Source organism: Schistocerca nitens, chromosome 7 (genome assembly GCF_023898315.1).
Source record: "Schistocerca nitens isolate TAMUIC-IGC-003100 chromosome 7, iqSchNite1.1, whole genome shotgun sequence".
NCBI lineage: Eukaryota > Metazoa > Arthropoda > Insecta > Orthoptera > Acrididae > Schistocerca > Schistocerca nitens.
The window spans coordinates 344,449,896-344,467,951 of NC_064620.1; the positions used below are offsets into that span (position 1 = coordinate 344,449,896).

Below are 18,056 nucleotides of genomic sequence, written 5' to 3' on the forward strand. Positions count from 1 at the left end.
TCATGTGGTTATGGTAAAAAGTTTTGTTTCTTTGTGAGCATTAGTAGTATACTGATGAGAGTCCTGACTCAAAGATCATTTTCGAGTAAAAATTGCAGATTGCGAACCAAAAATCAAATTTGGCAGTTTCCCGAAACAAATTCCATATAAATACAACAAAAACAAAATGACTAACAGAGTTGAGTTATTTAAAAACTTAGAAAATTATAGTAAAGGAAATTTTAATTCTAATTAAAAGATAACTACGAAAAATCTAAAATCTATTCAGAATCATTAACATGAATTGGATGACCTTAACTTGTTTCTTTACCTCAATAAATAAAATGTTTTATCTAATCTATCATCATTTGTAAAGATTTTAGTTTATTGATCTCAAAGAGTAATTTTATGTTTATCATCTAAAAGTAATGAAACTTTAATTCCAAATTTAGATGGCAATATTTCAGCTTTTCGAATAACATAAGATTTGAGATTTATAAGTTCTGATAATTAAGTGAATACTTTTGAACAACCATTACTATAATCGTCAAGTTAAGTTAAAAAATTTTCGGTCTTGTCATTCATGTTCATTTTCATTTATATAGAAAAAAATTTAAAGAATCAAAAGTGTTTGGAACGTTTGGGGAACATGTTTTCTGGAAATATTTCAAAAGGAAATGAAAACATGAAGTTAAAAGTTCTTTAATTTTTTCTAGTTTTTCATTTATTTGTATAATTAGAAATTTTTAGTTAGTATTCTATGTTGCAAATCACAAGTAAAATTCTTTTTACCGTACATAATAACATTTGCAATTCTATCAATTGGAGATACTTTCTTTGAAGAATGCACATAATTTCATTGTTGTAAATAGTCTTCACAGGTTTGCCGCCGGACCACGTTGTGCAAATTCCACAATATTCCCTCGGAGCAACTAGCCGACGTCTTCAGGTGGTTCAACAATGCTCATAGCTTGGTAAGACCGACGGTATCCGCCCACCGACGCCCGTTTTTACTACACGCGCGCGAAGAACGAGCAGCCGTGGAAATCGCACATGCGCAGTGATTTGCCCTATTCAAATTCCCTCTGCCGAAAATTGTAGCGTGGCTCTCCTGCACGTGTGCTGTAGGCTGCGTTTGTCAACAGTGCGGCCAGACGTTACTCTCCAACTGCCGTATTAGGCCAGTGTTACGAAGGGCCTGTTATCGAAGAATCTTGATTTTCACATCGTGATTTAATAGCAGCCAATGCAGGGTTCCAGGCTGTGCTCACTTGAAATCTCGTATCTTTGTTGATGAGGTTATCGGCTGTATGGATATGTATTGCTTCCTTAATGACGCAGTCCCCGAAAGATGATGCCGGGAATAAAAGTTCCGTCATTTCATAAATCATACAATGTCCTGTATTCAGGCAGTGTTCCGCAGTTGCCGACTTTTCCGGTTGACGAATGTTCTTGTACTGTGCGGCCCACACTGACAAGGAATCTTGTCTGTTAGGTAGTTCTCATGGCAGAGGTGTAGGCCAGCAGTTGCAGGAAGTGCTGGGGAGTGAGTACCATGTCACCAGCATTGTGAAGCCTAATGCAGGATTGGCTCAGGTGACTGTTAACATAGGGGGGTTATGTAGGGATTTTACTAAAGAGGATCAGGTAGTGATTGTGAGTGGGGCTGGTAATAGTATTGTTAGGGATGGGGAGTATGACACAGATGGTGACCTGGAAAAGATAGCCACTCAGACTGGCAACACGAATGTGCATTTCGTGGAACTGTTTCAGCGTCACGATCGGCCTCGTCTTAATACAGCCGTCAGGCGTAGTAACATGAGACTTGGGGGTGCGCTGATGACAGAAAGCACGGGTCACATTTCAGTGTTGTCGGTGGAGTCTATCAGCAGGACGGATTTCATTAGACATGGCCTGCACCTCAACAGGTTTGGGAAGGGGAAGTTGGCAAAGCTTATAGGTGACAGCATAGGTGGGGTTGGTGGGATCACTCATGGGAAAATTCCTGCAGTAGTGGGTGTTAGAGCTGCACCTTTTTTAGATTGAAGTCAGCTGATAGGTATTCCTGTTTAAGGGAAGTCTCTCTAACAAAGGAACCACTTTTGACAAAGCTTAGGTATCTGAGTAATGAGGGAATTAGTATATTTCATCAAAATATACAAGGTATTAGAGATAAAGTTAGTGAACTACTTATAGATGTTGACTCTGAAATTATTGGTATATCTGAACACTTCTTCAATAAGGAGATAATTCAGAGGCTGCCTTTACCAGGATACAGGTTGGCTGGCAGCTTTTCGAGGAACTCTTTGCGGTGTGAGGGAGTAGACATGTATGTGAAAAACGGCATCCCATTTGAGTCAATTGATGTTTCAAAGTACTGCACTGAAAAGGTGTTTGAATGTTGTGCAGGTGTGGTTAAATTTAACAGAGCTAAACTTCTAACTGTTGTTATTTATAGATCCCCAGACTCCGATTTCACAACATTTTTGCTAAAACTAGAGGAGGTTCTTGGTTCACTTTATAGGAAATACAAAAAGTTAGTTACATGTGGTGACTTCAATATTAATTGTATAAGTGATTGTGCAAGGAAGAGGATGCTGGTAGACCTCCTTAATTCATATAATCTTATGCAAACCGTATTCTTTCTAACGAGAGTGCAAGGGAACAGTAGAACAACCATAGACAACATTTTTGTTCATTCCTCATTACTAGAAGGGCATTTTGTTAGCAAAAAGGTGAATGGCCTTTCAGATCATGATGCACAAATTTTAAAGATTTTTGTGCTGCGACACGTGTTAAATATAGTCATCAGCTGTTTAGGAAAGCTGATCCAGTTGCTGTAGAGACCTTTGCAAACCTTATTAAGGAACAAGAGCGGCAAGATGTTTATAGTGCTGATACAGTAGACGATAAATATAATGCTTTTTTCAATACTTTTCTCGTGCTCTTTGAAAGCTGCTTTCCGTTAGAACGGTCAAAACAGGGTACTAGCACAAACAGGCAGCCTGGGTGGCTGACTAGAGGGATAAGAATATCTTGTAGAACAAAGTGGCAATTGTATCAAAACGTTAGAAACAGTCAGAATCTAAATGCAGCAGCCCATTACAAACAGTATTGTAAGGTGCTTAAAAATGTTATTAGGAAGGCAAAAAGTATGTGGTATGCAGATAGAATAGCTAAGTCTCAGGATAAAATTAAAACTATATGGTCAGTCGTAAAGGAAGTGGCTGGTCTGCAGAGACAGGTCGAGGATATAGAATCAGTGCGTAGTGGGAATGCCCGTGTTACTGATAAGTCGCATATATGTACAGTATTTAATAATCACTTTCTGAATATAGCAGGTGAACTAAATAGAAACCTAGTCCCAACAGGGAATCATATAGTGCTCTTAGAAAAAAGTGTTCCGAGACTGTTACCTGAAATGCTCCTCCATGATACTGACAAGAGGGAGTTTGAGTTAATAACTAAATCACTAAAGACCAAGAACTCTCATGGATATGACGGTGTATCTAGCAGAATACTGAAGTATTGTTCTATGTATGTTAGCCCAGTACTTAGCCATATCTGTAACTTTTCCTTTAGGAGTGGTTGGTTTCCTGACCGATTAAAGTACTCTGTAGTGAAGCCACTTTATAAAAAGGGAGACATTGATAACGTTGAAAATTTTAGACCTATTTCTATGCCATCGGTGTTTGCTAAAGTTATCGAGAAGGTTGTATATACAAGGTTACTGGAGCATTTAAATTCACATAATTTGCTGTCAAATGTTCAGTTTGGTTTTAGAAATGGTCTAACAACTGAAAATGCTATATTCTCTTTTCTCTGTGATGTTTTGGACGGATTAAATAAAAGGTTGCGAACGTTAGGTGTTTTCTTTGATTTAACGAAGGCTTTTGACTGTGTTGACCACAAAATATTACTGCAGAAGTTGGACCATTATGGAGTAAGGGGAGTAGCTTACAATTGGTTCGCCTCTTACTTTAAGAACCGAAAGCAGAAGGTAATTCTCCGCAATTTTGAGAGTGGCAGTGATGTTCAGTCCCAATGGGGCACTGTTAAGTAGGGCGTTCCCCAAGGGTCGGTGCTGGGGCCACTGCTGTTTCTTATTTATGTAAATGATATGCCTTCTAGTATTACAGGTGATTCAAAAATATTTCTGTTTGCTGATGACACCAGCTTGATAGTGAAGGATCTTGTGTGTAATATTGAAACAGTATCAAATAATGTAGTTCATGAAATAAGTTCGTGGCTTGTGAAAAATAATTTTATGCTAAATCACAGTAAGACTCAGTTTTTACAGTTTCTAACTCACAATTCAACAAGAACCGATATTTTGATCAGACAGAATGGGCATATTATAAGCTAGACGGAACAGTTCATGTTCCTAGGCGTTCGGATAGATAGTAAGCTGTTGTGGAAAGCCCATGTCCCGTATCTTGTTCAGAAACTAAATACTGCTTTATTTACCATTAGAACAGTATCTGAAATAAGTGACACTTCAACACGAAAAGTAGTCTACTTTGCATATTTTCATACGTTTATGTCGTATGGTATTATTTTTTGGGGTAATTCTTCTGATTCAAAAAGGGTATTTTTGGTTCAAAAACGGGCTGTTCGAGATATATGTGGTGTAAGTTCGAGAACCTCTTGTCGACCCCTATTCAATAGTCTGCGAATTCTGACATTGCCCTCACAGTATATGTTTTCTTTAATGTCGTTTGTTGTTAGCAATATTAGCCTATTCCCAAGAGTTAGCAGCTTTCACTCAGTTAATACCAGGCAGAAATCCAATCTGCATGTGGAATGCACTTCCTTGACTCTTGTGCAGAAAGGAGTGCAGTATTCTGCTGCATCCATTTTCAATAAGCTACCACAAGAACTCAAAAACCTTAGCAGTAGCCCAAACTCTTTTAAGTCTAAACTGAAGAGTTTCCTCATGGCTCACTCCTTCTATTCTGTCGAGGAGCTCCTGGAAGACCTAAAAAATTAAGCAGATTCCAGTGTTACGTTGTCGATTTTCTTTATTTAAACTTATAACTTGTCACCTGAATATGTTTTTTTATATTTCATTTTATCTGTTTCTAATATCGTGTTATAGTTTCATGTATTGACTTGTTCCATGCCCATGGAGACTTTTCCTTTATTTGGTCCCACGGAAAAATAAATAAATAAACACTTCCTCAGTCCAAGGTCATCCTTAACTGAATCCAACAGGTTTCTCAGTTTTGCAGATGGTTGAAAAACACACTTAATTCCGTATGTTCCGAGGACTCTTCCGATTCTTGACGACATGGCACCAAAACACAGCAAATAGGCCAAAGTGGTGGGTTTCTTCATATCTTCATTCTGCTCCACAGATTGAACTCGCCTGAGCCTGAATGCATAATGCTCTCAGAATAACCTTTTTGTAGGAACACTGTCTTCAAATGTTGTATTTCACTCGACAGGCTCTCAGGATCAGATACCACATGTTATCTATGAACAAACGAACGTGATGCACTACCTCTTGTGGCCTGTAGATATAGATCTGTATGCTTTGGCTTATCGTAGATGCTTTGTCCCAAGGTTCCATCTGCTTTACTTTGTACCCAGACATCAAGAAAATGTAAAGTACCATCTTTTTCCAATTCAGTTGTGAAGTTTATATTGGGATGGAGCGAATTCAGATGCTGAGGAACGTAGGTAGAGTATCACGTCCACGTGGCCACACCACAAATGTATCATCCACATATTGCAGAAAACAAGAGGGTTTGAGAGTGGCTGACTGTAGTGCTTTTTCTTCAAAGTCCTCCATAAAATAATTGGCCACCACAGGAGACAGAGGGCATCCCTTGGCGACATTGTCCACTTGTTCAAAATATTGGTCTTGAAATAAGAAGTATGTTGAAGTAAGCACATGTTTGAATAATGCTACTATACCTCCTCAATCTTGTTGCTAATGAGCTCCAAAGAGTCCTGTAAGGACACCTTTATAAATAAAGACACAACATCAAAGCTTAGTAATAGATCTGAAATTGCAATCTAAGAGTTTTCAGGCGACCTATGAAAGTTATGATTTAATTCGCTCAAAGCAGATGAAGTTAAATGAATAGGAGCAGTAAAAGTAATAAATAGATGCTCGATTCCAGATAAAATATTATTTTCTTTTTCAGTTGTAATAACATCATACAATTTTAAAACATAATTATCAATAAGTTCAATAATTGAGTTTCAATCATATCCAAAAAATCAATTCCATCTGTGTGAATAACATCAGACGTCATATGAAGTAGTGAAACATTAGGATGAATTCAACATCAATATATTAATATAAACGTCAGTTTCCTTGTTAAGAAGATTTAAATTATTTTTTGTTTTCTCATTAAAAGGAAATGATTAAAATTGATAAATTTTGACTTGGTTCATGAATTATTAAGGGAAAAATTTATTAATTCATTTTTAAAATTACTGGTACATTTGCACCATTGAAGTAAATTAATTTATTATTTTTGTCAGTTATATTTGTAAATTCCGAGTAGTATCAAAAACAATTATTATAGGGTGATTTGGTTCAAAAAATTATTGGACCAACAAATAAAGAATTAGGTTTAAATGCAGGAATTACACAGTTCAGTCTCAAATGTTGTGGTTAGGTCATGATAATATTTGTTTCTGCAAACTAGATGATGAAAGTCACGAATAATCTAGTTACGCCTTGTCGCAGTTCAAAGTTTGGTGCTGTCCATGAGTGGTTAGTCATTGCTTCAGTGCCATAGAACTCTGGCCATACTTTCTCTCATTTATCCTCCATGATCTTCAGCTGATTTCTGGAAGCCTTGGTGTGAGGCATCGAAGTTTGATGTCTCCAGTGAGGAATGTCTCTCTTGCTACCAGGTACACTAGTCTAGATCTTGTTGTCTTTGAGAGACTTAGTGCTCTTTTTAGATAAGTTGATTTTATCTTTTCTGGTGTTTCTAGATTTTGTTCTGCCAGGTGGTTCCATATAACCTCCATCCCATAGGCCAGAATTGGCAAGATAATTGCGTTGAATAATTTCACAACCGTTTCTAGACTGAGTAGACACATGTCTTTGATGTCCGGTATTGCTATTATTGCTTGGGCTGCACGTTCTGTTGCATGTTTTGTGAAGCATTTGGCTGTTGATTGCAGTGTCATCCCTAGGTGAGAATTTTATTTTTGTCCTCTGTTATTGATTTCTGAATTCTTGGGTGTTTCGACTCCTTTTCTGAAAATCACTATTTCAGTCTATGTTATGTTTATGTGTAGTTTACGTTCACTGCACCATTTATATATTTTCTCAGTGTTTTTCTGCAGCTTCTGTCTATCTGTTGATCCTATGGCTATGTCGTCAGCATATCCATATATCTTCTTCATTTTCTCCAGTATGCAGTACTTCTTCAGTGGCAAGAATGTACAGCAAAGGGATCATTGTGGAACTCCATTTGATTGCAAAATGAGGTTTGAAAAAGAGAGGTTGTCTGATACTGTGATTAAGTTGCATTCGGGGATTGACTTGATTATTCTTGCGACTTGATTATTCTTGCCCATATGCTATACCCTTCCCCCATGAACCATGGACCTTGCCGTTGGTGGGGAGGCTTGCGTGCCTCAGCGATACAGATAGCCTTACCGTAGGTGCAACCACAACGGAGGGGTATATGTTGAGAGGTCAGACAAACATGTGGTTCCTGAAGAGGGGCAGCAGCCTTTTCAGTAGTTGCAGGGGCAACAGTCTGGATGATTGACTGATCTGGCCTTGTAACAATAACCAAAACGGCCTTGCTGTGCTGGTACTGTGAACGGCTGAAAGGAAGGGGAAACCACGGCCGTAATTTTTCCCGAGGGCATGCAGTTTTACTGTATGATTAAATGATGATGGCGTCCTCTTGCATAAAATATTCCGGAGGTAAAATAGTCCCCCATTCAGATCTCCGGGTGAGGACTACTCAAGAGGATGTTGTTATCAGGAGAAAGAAAACTGGCGTTCTACGGATCGGAGCGTGGAATCTCAGATCACTTAATCGGGCAGGTAGGTTAGAAAATTTAAAAAGGGAAATGGATAGGTTAAAGTTAGATATAGTGGGAATTAGTGAAGTTCGGTGGCAGGAGGAACAAGACTTCTGGTCAGGTGACTACAGGGTTATAAACACAAAATCAAATAGGAGTAATGCAGGAGTAGGTTTAATAATGAATAAAAAATAGGAGTGCGGATAAGCTACTACAAACAGCATAGTGAACGCTTTATTGTGGCCAAGATAGACACGAAGCCCACACGTACTACAATAGTAAAAGTTTATATGCCAACTAGCTCTGCAGATGATGAAGAAATTGAAGAAATGTATGATGAGACAAAAGAAATTATTCAGATAGTGAAGGGAGACGAAAATTTAATAGTCATGGGTGACTGGAATGCAGTAGTAGGAAAAGGGAGAGAAGGAAACATAGTAGGTGAATACGGATTGGGGGTAAGAAATGAAAGAGGAAGCCACCTGGTAGAATTTTGCACAGAGCACAACTTAATCACAGCTAACACTTGGCTTAAGAATCATGAAAGAAGGTTGTATACATGGAAGAACCTTGGAGATACTAAAAGGTATCAGATAGATTATATAATGGTAAGACAGAGATTTAGGAACCAGGTTTTAAATTGTAAGACATTTCCAGGGGCAGATGTGGACTCTGACCACAATCTATTGGTTATGACCTGTAGATTGAAACTGAAGGAACTGCAAAAAGGTGGGAATTTAAGGAGATGGGACCTGGATGAACTGAAAGAACCAGAGGTTGTACAGAGTTTCAGGGAAAGCGTAAGGGTATAATTGACAGGAATGGGGGAAAGAAATACAGTAGAAGAAGAATGGGTAGCTTTGAGGGATGAAGTAGTGAAGGCAGCAGAGGATCAAGTAGGTAAAAAGACGAGGGCTAATAGAAATCCTTGGGCAACAGAAGAAATATTGAATTTAATTGATGAAAGGAGAAAATATAAAAATGCAGTAAATGAAGCAGGCAAAAAGGAATACAAACGTCTCTAAAATGAGATCGACACCAAGTGCAAAATGGCTAAGCAGGGATGGTTAGAAATCAAATGTAAAGATGTAGAGGCTTATCTCACCAGGGGTAAGATAGATATTGCCTACAGGAAAATTAAAGAGACCTTTGGAGATAAGAGAACCACTTGTATGAACATCAAGAGCTCAGATGGAAACCCAGTTCTAAGCAAAGAAGGGTAAGCAGAAAGATGGAATGAGTATATAGAGGGTCTATACAATGGCGATGTACTTGAGGACAATATTATGGAAATGGAAGAGGATGTAGATGAAGATGAAATGGGAGATACGATACTGCGTGAAGAGTTCGACAGAGCACTCAAAGACCTGAGTCGAAACAAGGCCCCAGGAGTAGACAAAATTCCATTGGAACTACTGACGGCCTTGGGAGAGCCAGTCCTGACAAAACACTACCATCTGGTGAGCAAGATGTATGAAACAGGCGAAATACCCTCAGACTTCAAGAAGAATATAATAATTCCAATCCCAAAGAAAGCAGGTGTTGACAGATGTGAAAATTACCGAACAATCAGTTTAATAAGCCACAGCTGCAAAATACTAACACGAATTCTTTACAGACGAATTGAGAAACTGGTAGAAGCCGACCTCGGGGAAGATCACTTTGGATTCTGTAGAAATACTGGAACACGTGAGGCAATGCTGACCTTACGACTTATCTTAGAAGAAAGATTAAGGAAAGGCAAACCTACGTTTCTAGCAATTGTAAACTTAGTGAAAGCTTTTGACGATGTTGACTGGAATACTCTCTTTCAAATTCTGAAGGTGGCAGGGGTAAAATACAGGGAGCGAAACGCCATTTACAATTTGTACAGAAACCAGATGGCAGTTATGAGTCGAGGGACATGAAAGGGAAGCAGTTGTTGAGAAGGGAGTAAGACAGGGTTGTAGCCTCTCCCTGGTGTTATTCAATCTGTATATTGAGCAAGCAGTAAGGAAACAAAAGAAAAATTTGGAGTAGGTATTAAAATCCATGGAGAAGAAATAAAAACTTTGAGGTTCGCCGATGACATTGTAATTCTGTCACAGACAGCAAAGGACTTGGAAGAGCAGTTGAATGGGATGGATAGCGTCTTGAAAGGAGGATTATAAGATGAACGTCAACAAAAGTAAAACGAGGATAATGGAATGTAGTCGAATTAAGTCGGGTGATGCTGAGGGAATTAGATTAGGAAATGAGACACTTAAAGTAGTAAAGGAGTTTTGCTATTTGGGGAGCAAAATAACTGATGATGGTCGAAGTAGAGAGGATATAAAATGTAGACTGGCAATGGCAAGGAAAGCGTTTCTGAAGAAAAGAAATTTGTTAACATCGAGTATAGATTTAAGTGTCAGGAAGTCATTTCTGAAAGTATTTGTATGGAGTGTAGCCATGTATGGAAGTGAAACATGGACGATAAATAGTTTGGACAAGAAGAGAATAGAAGCTTTCGAAATGTGGTGCTACAGAACAATGCTGAAGATTAGATGGGTAGATCACATAACTAATGAGGAAGTATTGAATAGGAATGGGGAGAAGAGAAGTTTGTGGCACAGCTTGACCAGAAGAAGTGATCGGTTGTTAGGACACGTTCTGAGGCATCAAGGGATCACAAATTTAGTATTGGAGGGCAGCGTGGAGGGTAAAAATCGTAGAGGGAGACCAAGAGATGAATACACTAAGCAGATTCAGAAGGATGTAGGTTGCAGTAGCTACTAGGAGATGAAGAAGCTTGCACAGGATAGAGTAGGATGGAGAGCTGCATCAATCCAGTCTCAGGACTGAAGACCACAACAACAACAACATATGCTATATTCTCCCATTGTGTTTTCCAGTTTTTGGGCTATGAGATTTCTTTCTGGTACGTCAAAAGGCTTGATTAATTTGAATGTAGTAATTTTAGGAACGTCTTCAGCAACTGTTTTTATTAGGGTCAATAATCTGATTATTAAATCATTAAATTTGAGCAATACAATTTTCTTTACCCATACATAATTTTTTATCACTTTTGATAACAATTCTATTTAAAATTTTGTCCAATTTAACATGAACATTTAGATTTATTGAAACAATAAATTTTCTAAATTTTTCAAACTATATTGACCAACTGGAATTTCTGTTGTTTCTTCATAAAAGTAAAGTTTATTGTTTTCAAGCGATATTTGGAGTTATAAAAATTGAATAAAACAAACTAGTGAAACACTTTTATAAGTATCTCTTATTGGAGCAGTTAATCTTTTTTCAGAAGAGGGGAATTATCACCCAATTGAAATAACCTACTAATTTATATTAAGAAAAGTATGTAAATAAATAATGGATTCGAAATCAAAATAAGAATTCTAGAAAAGAAATTAAAAACTAAACACAGTAAACTTCTAACAAATACTATTGGTTTGCAAATATAGAACCAAGTGGTTGTGGGAAAAAAACCTAATGATTGACCATTATATTTCAACACCTCAATGAATAAATTGGAAAAAATTTACCCATATATATATATATGTATATTCAAAAAGTTTAGATCACCAAAAGATCAAGAATTATAAGAAGATGTGACAAAAATGAGGCTAAATTAATTAGAAAATTGTTACTTGTATTGAAAATAGAAAGTAAGTTAGTCCAATAGACGAATGTGATAATAATTCAGTAAAGGAATAGATTTCTTTTATCTAAAACAAACATATTCAAAAATAACAAATAGTTAGAGATATATTTAATTTTTTAAATATTTTTAGACTTCATGATACAAATTTAAAACATCATTATCATGAATTTGTTAGTGGTCATTTAAAGAGTCTAGAATTTAAAGAAACTGTAGTAACTAACAATGAATAAAGATGAATTTGCTATTTTACAATAGATACGACAAGGAAAATTAAATAAGGTAAATGTAGGGGATATATTAAAACATTTTAAATGTTGAACATTAAAACTATAAGGAATTTAAGTGTAACCAAAAATTACACTTATATTTATATAGAAATTTTTAAATGTGAAACATAATAACCTTCAACTGGAATGTTGAATGTAAATACTGAATGTCAACATCAGTCATAAAGATTGAATGTAAATGATATACATAAATGTTAAAAATAACATAGAGCACTTGCCCATCAAGCCAAGGTCACGAGTTCGAGTCATGGTCTGGAACACAATTTTCATGTGCCAGGAAGTGTCATAAAATAAAATGATTATCATGTTTTTTCCTCAATAAATGTTTTGAAAATAGATTCAGAATTTGTTTAAAGAACCTAATGAAATAAAAAATTGAAAGAACAATTACAAGAAGAGTTAAATAAATGGAAATACAACTGAGACATATTAAAAGTTTAAAAAAGGAGCTCAACCAGTTATGGATACAAAAGAAGGAGTTAACCACGGAATTGAGGGATTAGGAGAAAAAGTTTTACAAGGCACTGAAGAAAACAGAGATGTAGAAAAACAAATAGTTCCTTATTATCTACATTATTTAGAAGAATTTAATGGTATTCCATTATTTCAACAATAAGATAGTCAACAGCTTGATGAACTTTAAGACATTCAAAAATAAAAAAATTTTCAAATACTATGGAAAAGAAAAAATTAAAAGAAAAATGTTAAAAAATAAATATACATGAAAGAATGCTAGAATTTGTTAATCATAGTGAAGAAAATGATTATGGATTTATGCATTTTGGACACATTAAATATATTGAAAAATCCCCAGTAGAGTCAATGGCGTCAAATTAAAAATTGGTGAAAAACAGTGAGAAGGAACAGATGGATTAATGAAACTTTTAACTAGAAAACAAACTATGGATGATTAAGGAACTGAATTTGATTCTCTTGATTCACAAAATTGTACTAGAATTTTATTCAACTCAAATTCTGTATTTAATTAAAATAATCCAAATAAAATAAAATCAAGCAAAGATATAAAATATAAGAGTTACATAAGAACAATTGTTGAAGAATATTTTCCCAGTTTTCAGAAAGAAATCTTGGTGATTCATTTGAAAAAGTTTGTAAAGGCTTACTAAATAAATATTTGAAAAAAACAGTTGAATATAATGTACGATTTTAGAGATTTAATTGATAGATTAACAATAATTCATGGTGAAGAAGTAGCTGGAAATAAAAATTATCATAATGAAAAAATTGGAATAACTCAATTATTAAGAAGTTAGTTTATTGATTTCATTATTAATGATCCAAAAGGAATTCCTTAATTAATCAGATATTTCTATTATTTACCACATACATCATGGAAAAGTGAAAAATACCAAATTACCATTTGAAAAGCATTTATATGGTGGTAATTATTGTGGTCCAGAAACAAAATCAGAAAACAGGTGAGCTATAAATGATAAAGGAACTAAACCATTACATGAAAAATGCAAAGAACATGACACTATCATAGAGAAAATAAAGAATTAGAAAACACACATAAATCATAATATTTAATCGTCAGTACACTCAACAATTATTTAATGTCATTTTAGAGAGAATGAAAGGAGTTATTAAAGAATATGAATTTTATATTGATTTTAAAACTAAAAGAATAGTACATATCAATGAGTCACTTAATGATTGGGATCCCATTAGTAAAATATATTTGAAAATAAGACTATTAGAACCTAAACAAGTATATGTGAAAATCTTAACTATGTTTCAAAATTATTGTTCCAATAAAGATATTGATAAACGTTTACCCAATTAATTCTGAAAACCAGATTTAACACCATACTTAGATGATTTAAAAAAATTACTTACAATGTGTAAGACAAACAAATTATTAAATTTAATTTTATGACTGGAGGCGAACAAAAAATATAGTTTCAATACATAAGATTCAATTCTTAAAAAATTTCATGTTCTTGGTGATAACATAACTTAGATTTAACAGTCAAAGTTTTTGATTTGTCGATGAGTATTGTTGACAAACTTTCTAAAATATTTCCTGAAATCTAAGGAATAACACTAGTTCGCAAATCAATTTTTATGTGTGTACTCGTCAATGTATGTGTATAAGTACATGTTTCTGTGTGTGTCTGTGTGTGTGTGTGTGTGTTTGTGTATGTGTGTGCACGCGCGTCTGTCGTTCGTGACAACCCATTTTGTTCCTCATGAACAAGTAGATTTTCTCGGGTGTAAGTGTTAATGTCAACAACGAGACACCTAAATACTACTTCCCTCGGAAACTGTTCGATACGGACCTGTATTCACTTACATTATCGATTCCTCTTGGATTTGAAACCGATTGCCTTAGACTCGGGTCTGGTTCCTGTCGTTTAGGATCTTTTCTACGAACAACACTCTAACACCACGTTGCATGGTTGCGCATGTTATTCCATTCCCTGTACGGGGTAGAAAGTAAATTTTTGCAGAAAATGAAGTGTCCTATCTTTCGATGATGTGTAAGCGGTAGTCAAATGAAGACCGAACACCTGCCTCAACGGGACCATGGGGTGTTTCCATTCAAAAGTAATGAACACACGCATTAAAACATTTATCCCGCCGAGAGAACAGACAATCAGTTCCTGTTTCGTAGAAGGCGGTCGCCCACTGATGGATTTACAACAGCACACCCTCTGGCATCTACTCATCCAAGTGAAACCGACGTCCGCACATGTCTTTTTTCAGGCCACCAACGATATGAAAATCACATGGTAGAAAAACCGGATTTTTCGGAAGATGTTCTAGTGTTTCCAACCAAATCGCTAAAGTGTAACCTTTGTCTGACTGGCGGTGCAAGGTCGCGCGTTATCATGCAACAAGATGATTGCGTCCAACAACATTCCAGGTCGTTTTGACTTTATGGCACGTCGCAGTTTCTGAAACGTGACTTCATAGGTCTGCGCATTGATTGAGGAACTCGACGAGCAGAGGACCACTGCAGTCGAAGGAGGAGGTCATCATGACCTTACCGGAACTTTTGTGAACAGCTTTGGATTTCTTTGGCGGGAAGACATGGGACGTTCCCACTGCTGATTTGCCATTTGCCCTCGGGCTGTCGGAATGCTGTCAGGCGGAATCATTCTATTGTACGATAACGCCCGCTCCCACACCGACAATGTGACGAAAGCAATATTTCAGCGACACTGCAAGATCCTCCACACGGCCAGATCTTTCACCGTGTGATTTTCACACTTTTGGCGACCCGAAGAAATATATGCGTCGACGTCGGTTTCAGTCGGTGTGGATCCTTCAGTGGCCGACCGCTTTCTGCGAAACAGTCTCGTCTACCAGTGGGATAAATGTTTTAAGGCGGATGGTGATTACTTTTGAACGGAACTATTCCATGGTCCCGTAGTGGCTGGTGTTCAGTTTTTATTTCACTGCCTCTCATAAGCTAGCATTTCAGTAGTTAATGCCGGTCAAATTATTTGCCTCAAATCGACTTTCACGTATTACCGAGCAGAATTGAACTATTTTTATGCAGCACAATATTTTCTATTTTAAGACCAATCCTGTACGAGATACAGCAAAAATGAACATGTATAAGGTAATATTAATTATACTCTGTGAGTTACAGAAGTGAATGTCAATTTTCATATTTCATGTTGCAGTTACTGGTGTGAACATGCACATCGTGTCCTCTGTGGTTTGCCTTGTATGCATCTTCTACACGTGTGTGGTGAGTACCAGATGGTAATAATTATATTGGATGGTATGGAGAAAAACTAGTCCTATGTTATAGTACCGTGACACCTACTAGGACAGCATAACTGGAACATATTGCCTGCGAACGGCAGGGACCGAGTTACATTCCTGATCCGTCTCTTAGTGTTAGACACACGAACTCAACGTAGTTCACATTCTGTAAACACTTTTTTACTGCCTTTATTCCAAGAGTAGGGCAAATAATTTGTCTGGTGAGTGTATATTGACAGAGGTCCTAATGATAAGCGTACTATTGACGAAGTATGTTACGTAGAGGGTGTAAATTGAAATAGCCAAGGAAACGGAATTTTGAGTTCAGGTCATTCACCAAAATTTCGTCTAATGTTAGTTTAGAGGTAATAAAGACAATTTATTGAATTTGGTGAACTTAGAGCAGTTGAGACATATGTGGCTGGAAAAATTAAAAATGTCAATTAGTCTTTCAGCAATGTTATTTTGCCATAATATCCAAAAGCGTTTTTGTTGGATATCAGGCACTCAAGTCTGTGGTAAATGATGCTATCAGTACTTCAGTGATGCAAATAAATAAAAAATATAAATTCTGGGAGCATTAGAAGGAAAAATCTTGAGAATTGGGAAAATTAGTGTATATCACAAGCAGAGATAAAGAAACTAAAAGTAAGACCCAGGAGGAGAGCTCTCTGAATTATGTTGAATTTGCACAGCGTAGTAGATAATAATTACTAAAATGATGGTTTAATTTAGCTGTTTCTGGTAGTTTTAGAAACCTGTGGATCTAGAATAACAAATATATTTGGTACAGCTCCAATATAAGAAACCAAAACGTATAAAAATGGTAAAAGTTAAGCATTGTTTTAAAAACTAACATTTCATTTCCTATAACGTACATCTTAACAAAATAGACTAGTAAAAGTAATGAACTTGGCTCTCCACTGTCTAGAGCATCTACCTCTAACAGTTCCTGAAGTAACTGATCACGAAAATTAGTCTTGAAAACTGCCTACATAGGCCATAGCGGAGACCTGGATTTAAGGCTGTTAGTGATTATCAGATTCACTCAGAAATATTGTTCAGAGTTACCATCGTTTAATCACCGCATTAATTCTCATGTGGCTGGCATAGGAATAAGCATTATTGAAGTTAAAAAATCACTGGATCAAACGAGAACAATTAAAGCTCCAAGTCCTGATGGGTTCCAGGTCGGTTTTACTAAAATAGTATTCTGTGGCATTTTCCCCTTCCTTAGCTCAGATTTATGGTGAATCTCTTACACTCAGAACATGTTCCAAGCAACTGGAAAAAATAATCTGTGTATAAGAAGGAAGTAGGAAAGCATTGCTTGTGTGAAACACACAGTTCCGTTTCCGCACGCAATGTTCTGAGAACTATGAGTACAGACCAACAGGTAGATTCGATATATCTGGAGTCCCAGAACGCTTTCGGCTCATTACGACTCTGTATTGTGTTAAGAACAGTCCTCACAAGGAATTCCTTGAGTGCGTAGCCGCAAAAGGCCAATGGTGTTTACGGCAATCGACGCCCCACGTGTTGTCTACCATGCAGCCACAATATTGCCTACGAATCGCAACAGGAGACGGAAATGGGGGTATCCAATGGCGAGCAGAACATGAGGCTACGGAGTGTAGTTGAACTGCATAGTCGATGAGTACCTCACAGCAACGCTACACAACTAGTGGTGTTGATACAAAGCTGGAAGGAACCCAAGGAATTTCACGCAGAGAGTAAGAAGTGACAGCTGAAATACTAGCTATTCTGCAAGATGAGACAATGGAATGTGTGGTGAAGTGTATGCTCAACTGTGCAGACCACGTATATTAGGAGTTCAATGATGACGATACGTGCTTAACAAGTGAAAGTGGTACTGAAACAGGTGTCTAGCTATGTAGTTCACCGTCCTTTTCGGACTGGGAGCCTCAAATCCCGTCTCCAGTTAAACATACTGGAGGACAATCGTCGTCCAAGGAGCAGGTACTAAACATAGACACATAAACGGAAGATCATCCGCAGGATAGTGAAATAATACTTAGGAACAGATTTCGAATAAGTCCGCAGCAGTATGACCATGCAGTGCACAAGTAAAACAACAGATACACAAGGGAGGACAAGGAACACTTGTTACAAAAACTGGTGTTTGCATTTTTCAAGGATGCTCCATACAATTTAGAGCGTGTGCGTGATATTGACCTACTGCGTTATGCGCATCAAATTGGGCGTGACGTAGATTACAATGATTTGAGGGGAAGCAGTGGAAGGTTGCATAACTTCAAACAGTACTACACAAATGGAAGACGTAAGACAACGAAACTTCAAACAAAGCATTAACTTGACGATGCACAACAAACTGTGGAATCGGCCCGAAAATTTGTAGATGAGATAAACAAGCTTAT

At 36.8% G+C, this 18,056-nt stretch overlaps 1 protein-coding gene across 2 annotated transcripts in view; it reads left to right on the forward strand.

Annotated features, from left to right (window-relative positions):
* Window positions 1-18,056, forward strand: part of LOC126194804 (sodium-coupled monocarboxylate transporter 1-like) — a 202,557-nt gene that overhangs the window by 76,498 nt on the left and 108,003 nt on the right. For both annotated transcript variants that reach the window (XM_049933116.1, XM_049933117.1), the window contains exon 6: window positions 15,573-15,640. In XM_049933116.1, the coding sequence (XP_049789073.1) occupies window positions 15,573-15,640 (68 nt within the window). The remainder of the gene's footprint in view (window positions 1-15,572; window positions 15,641-18,056) is intronic.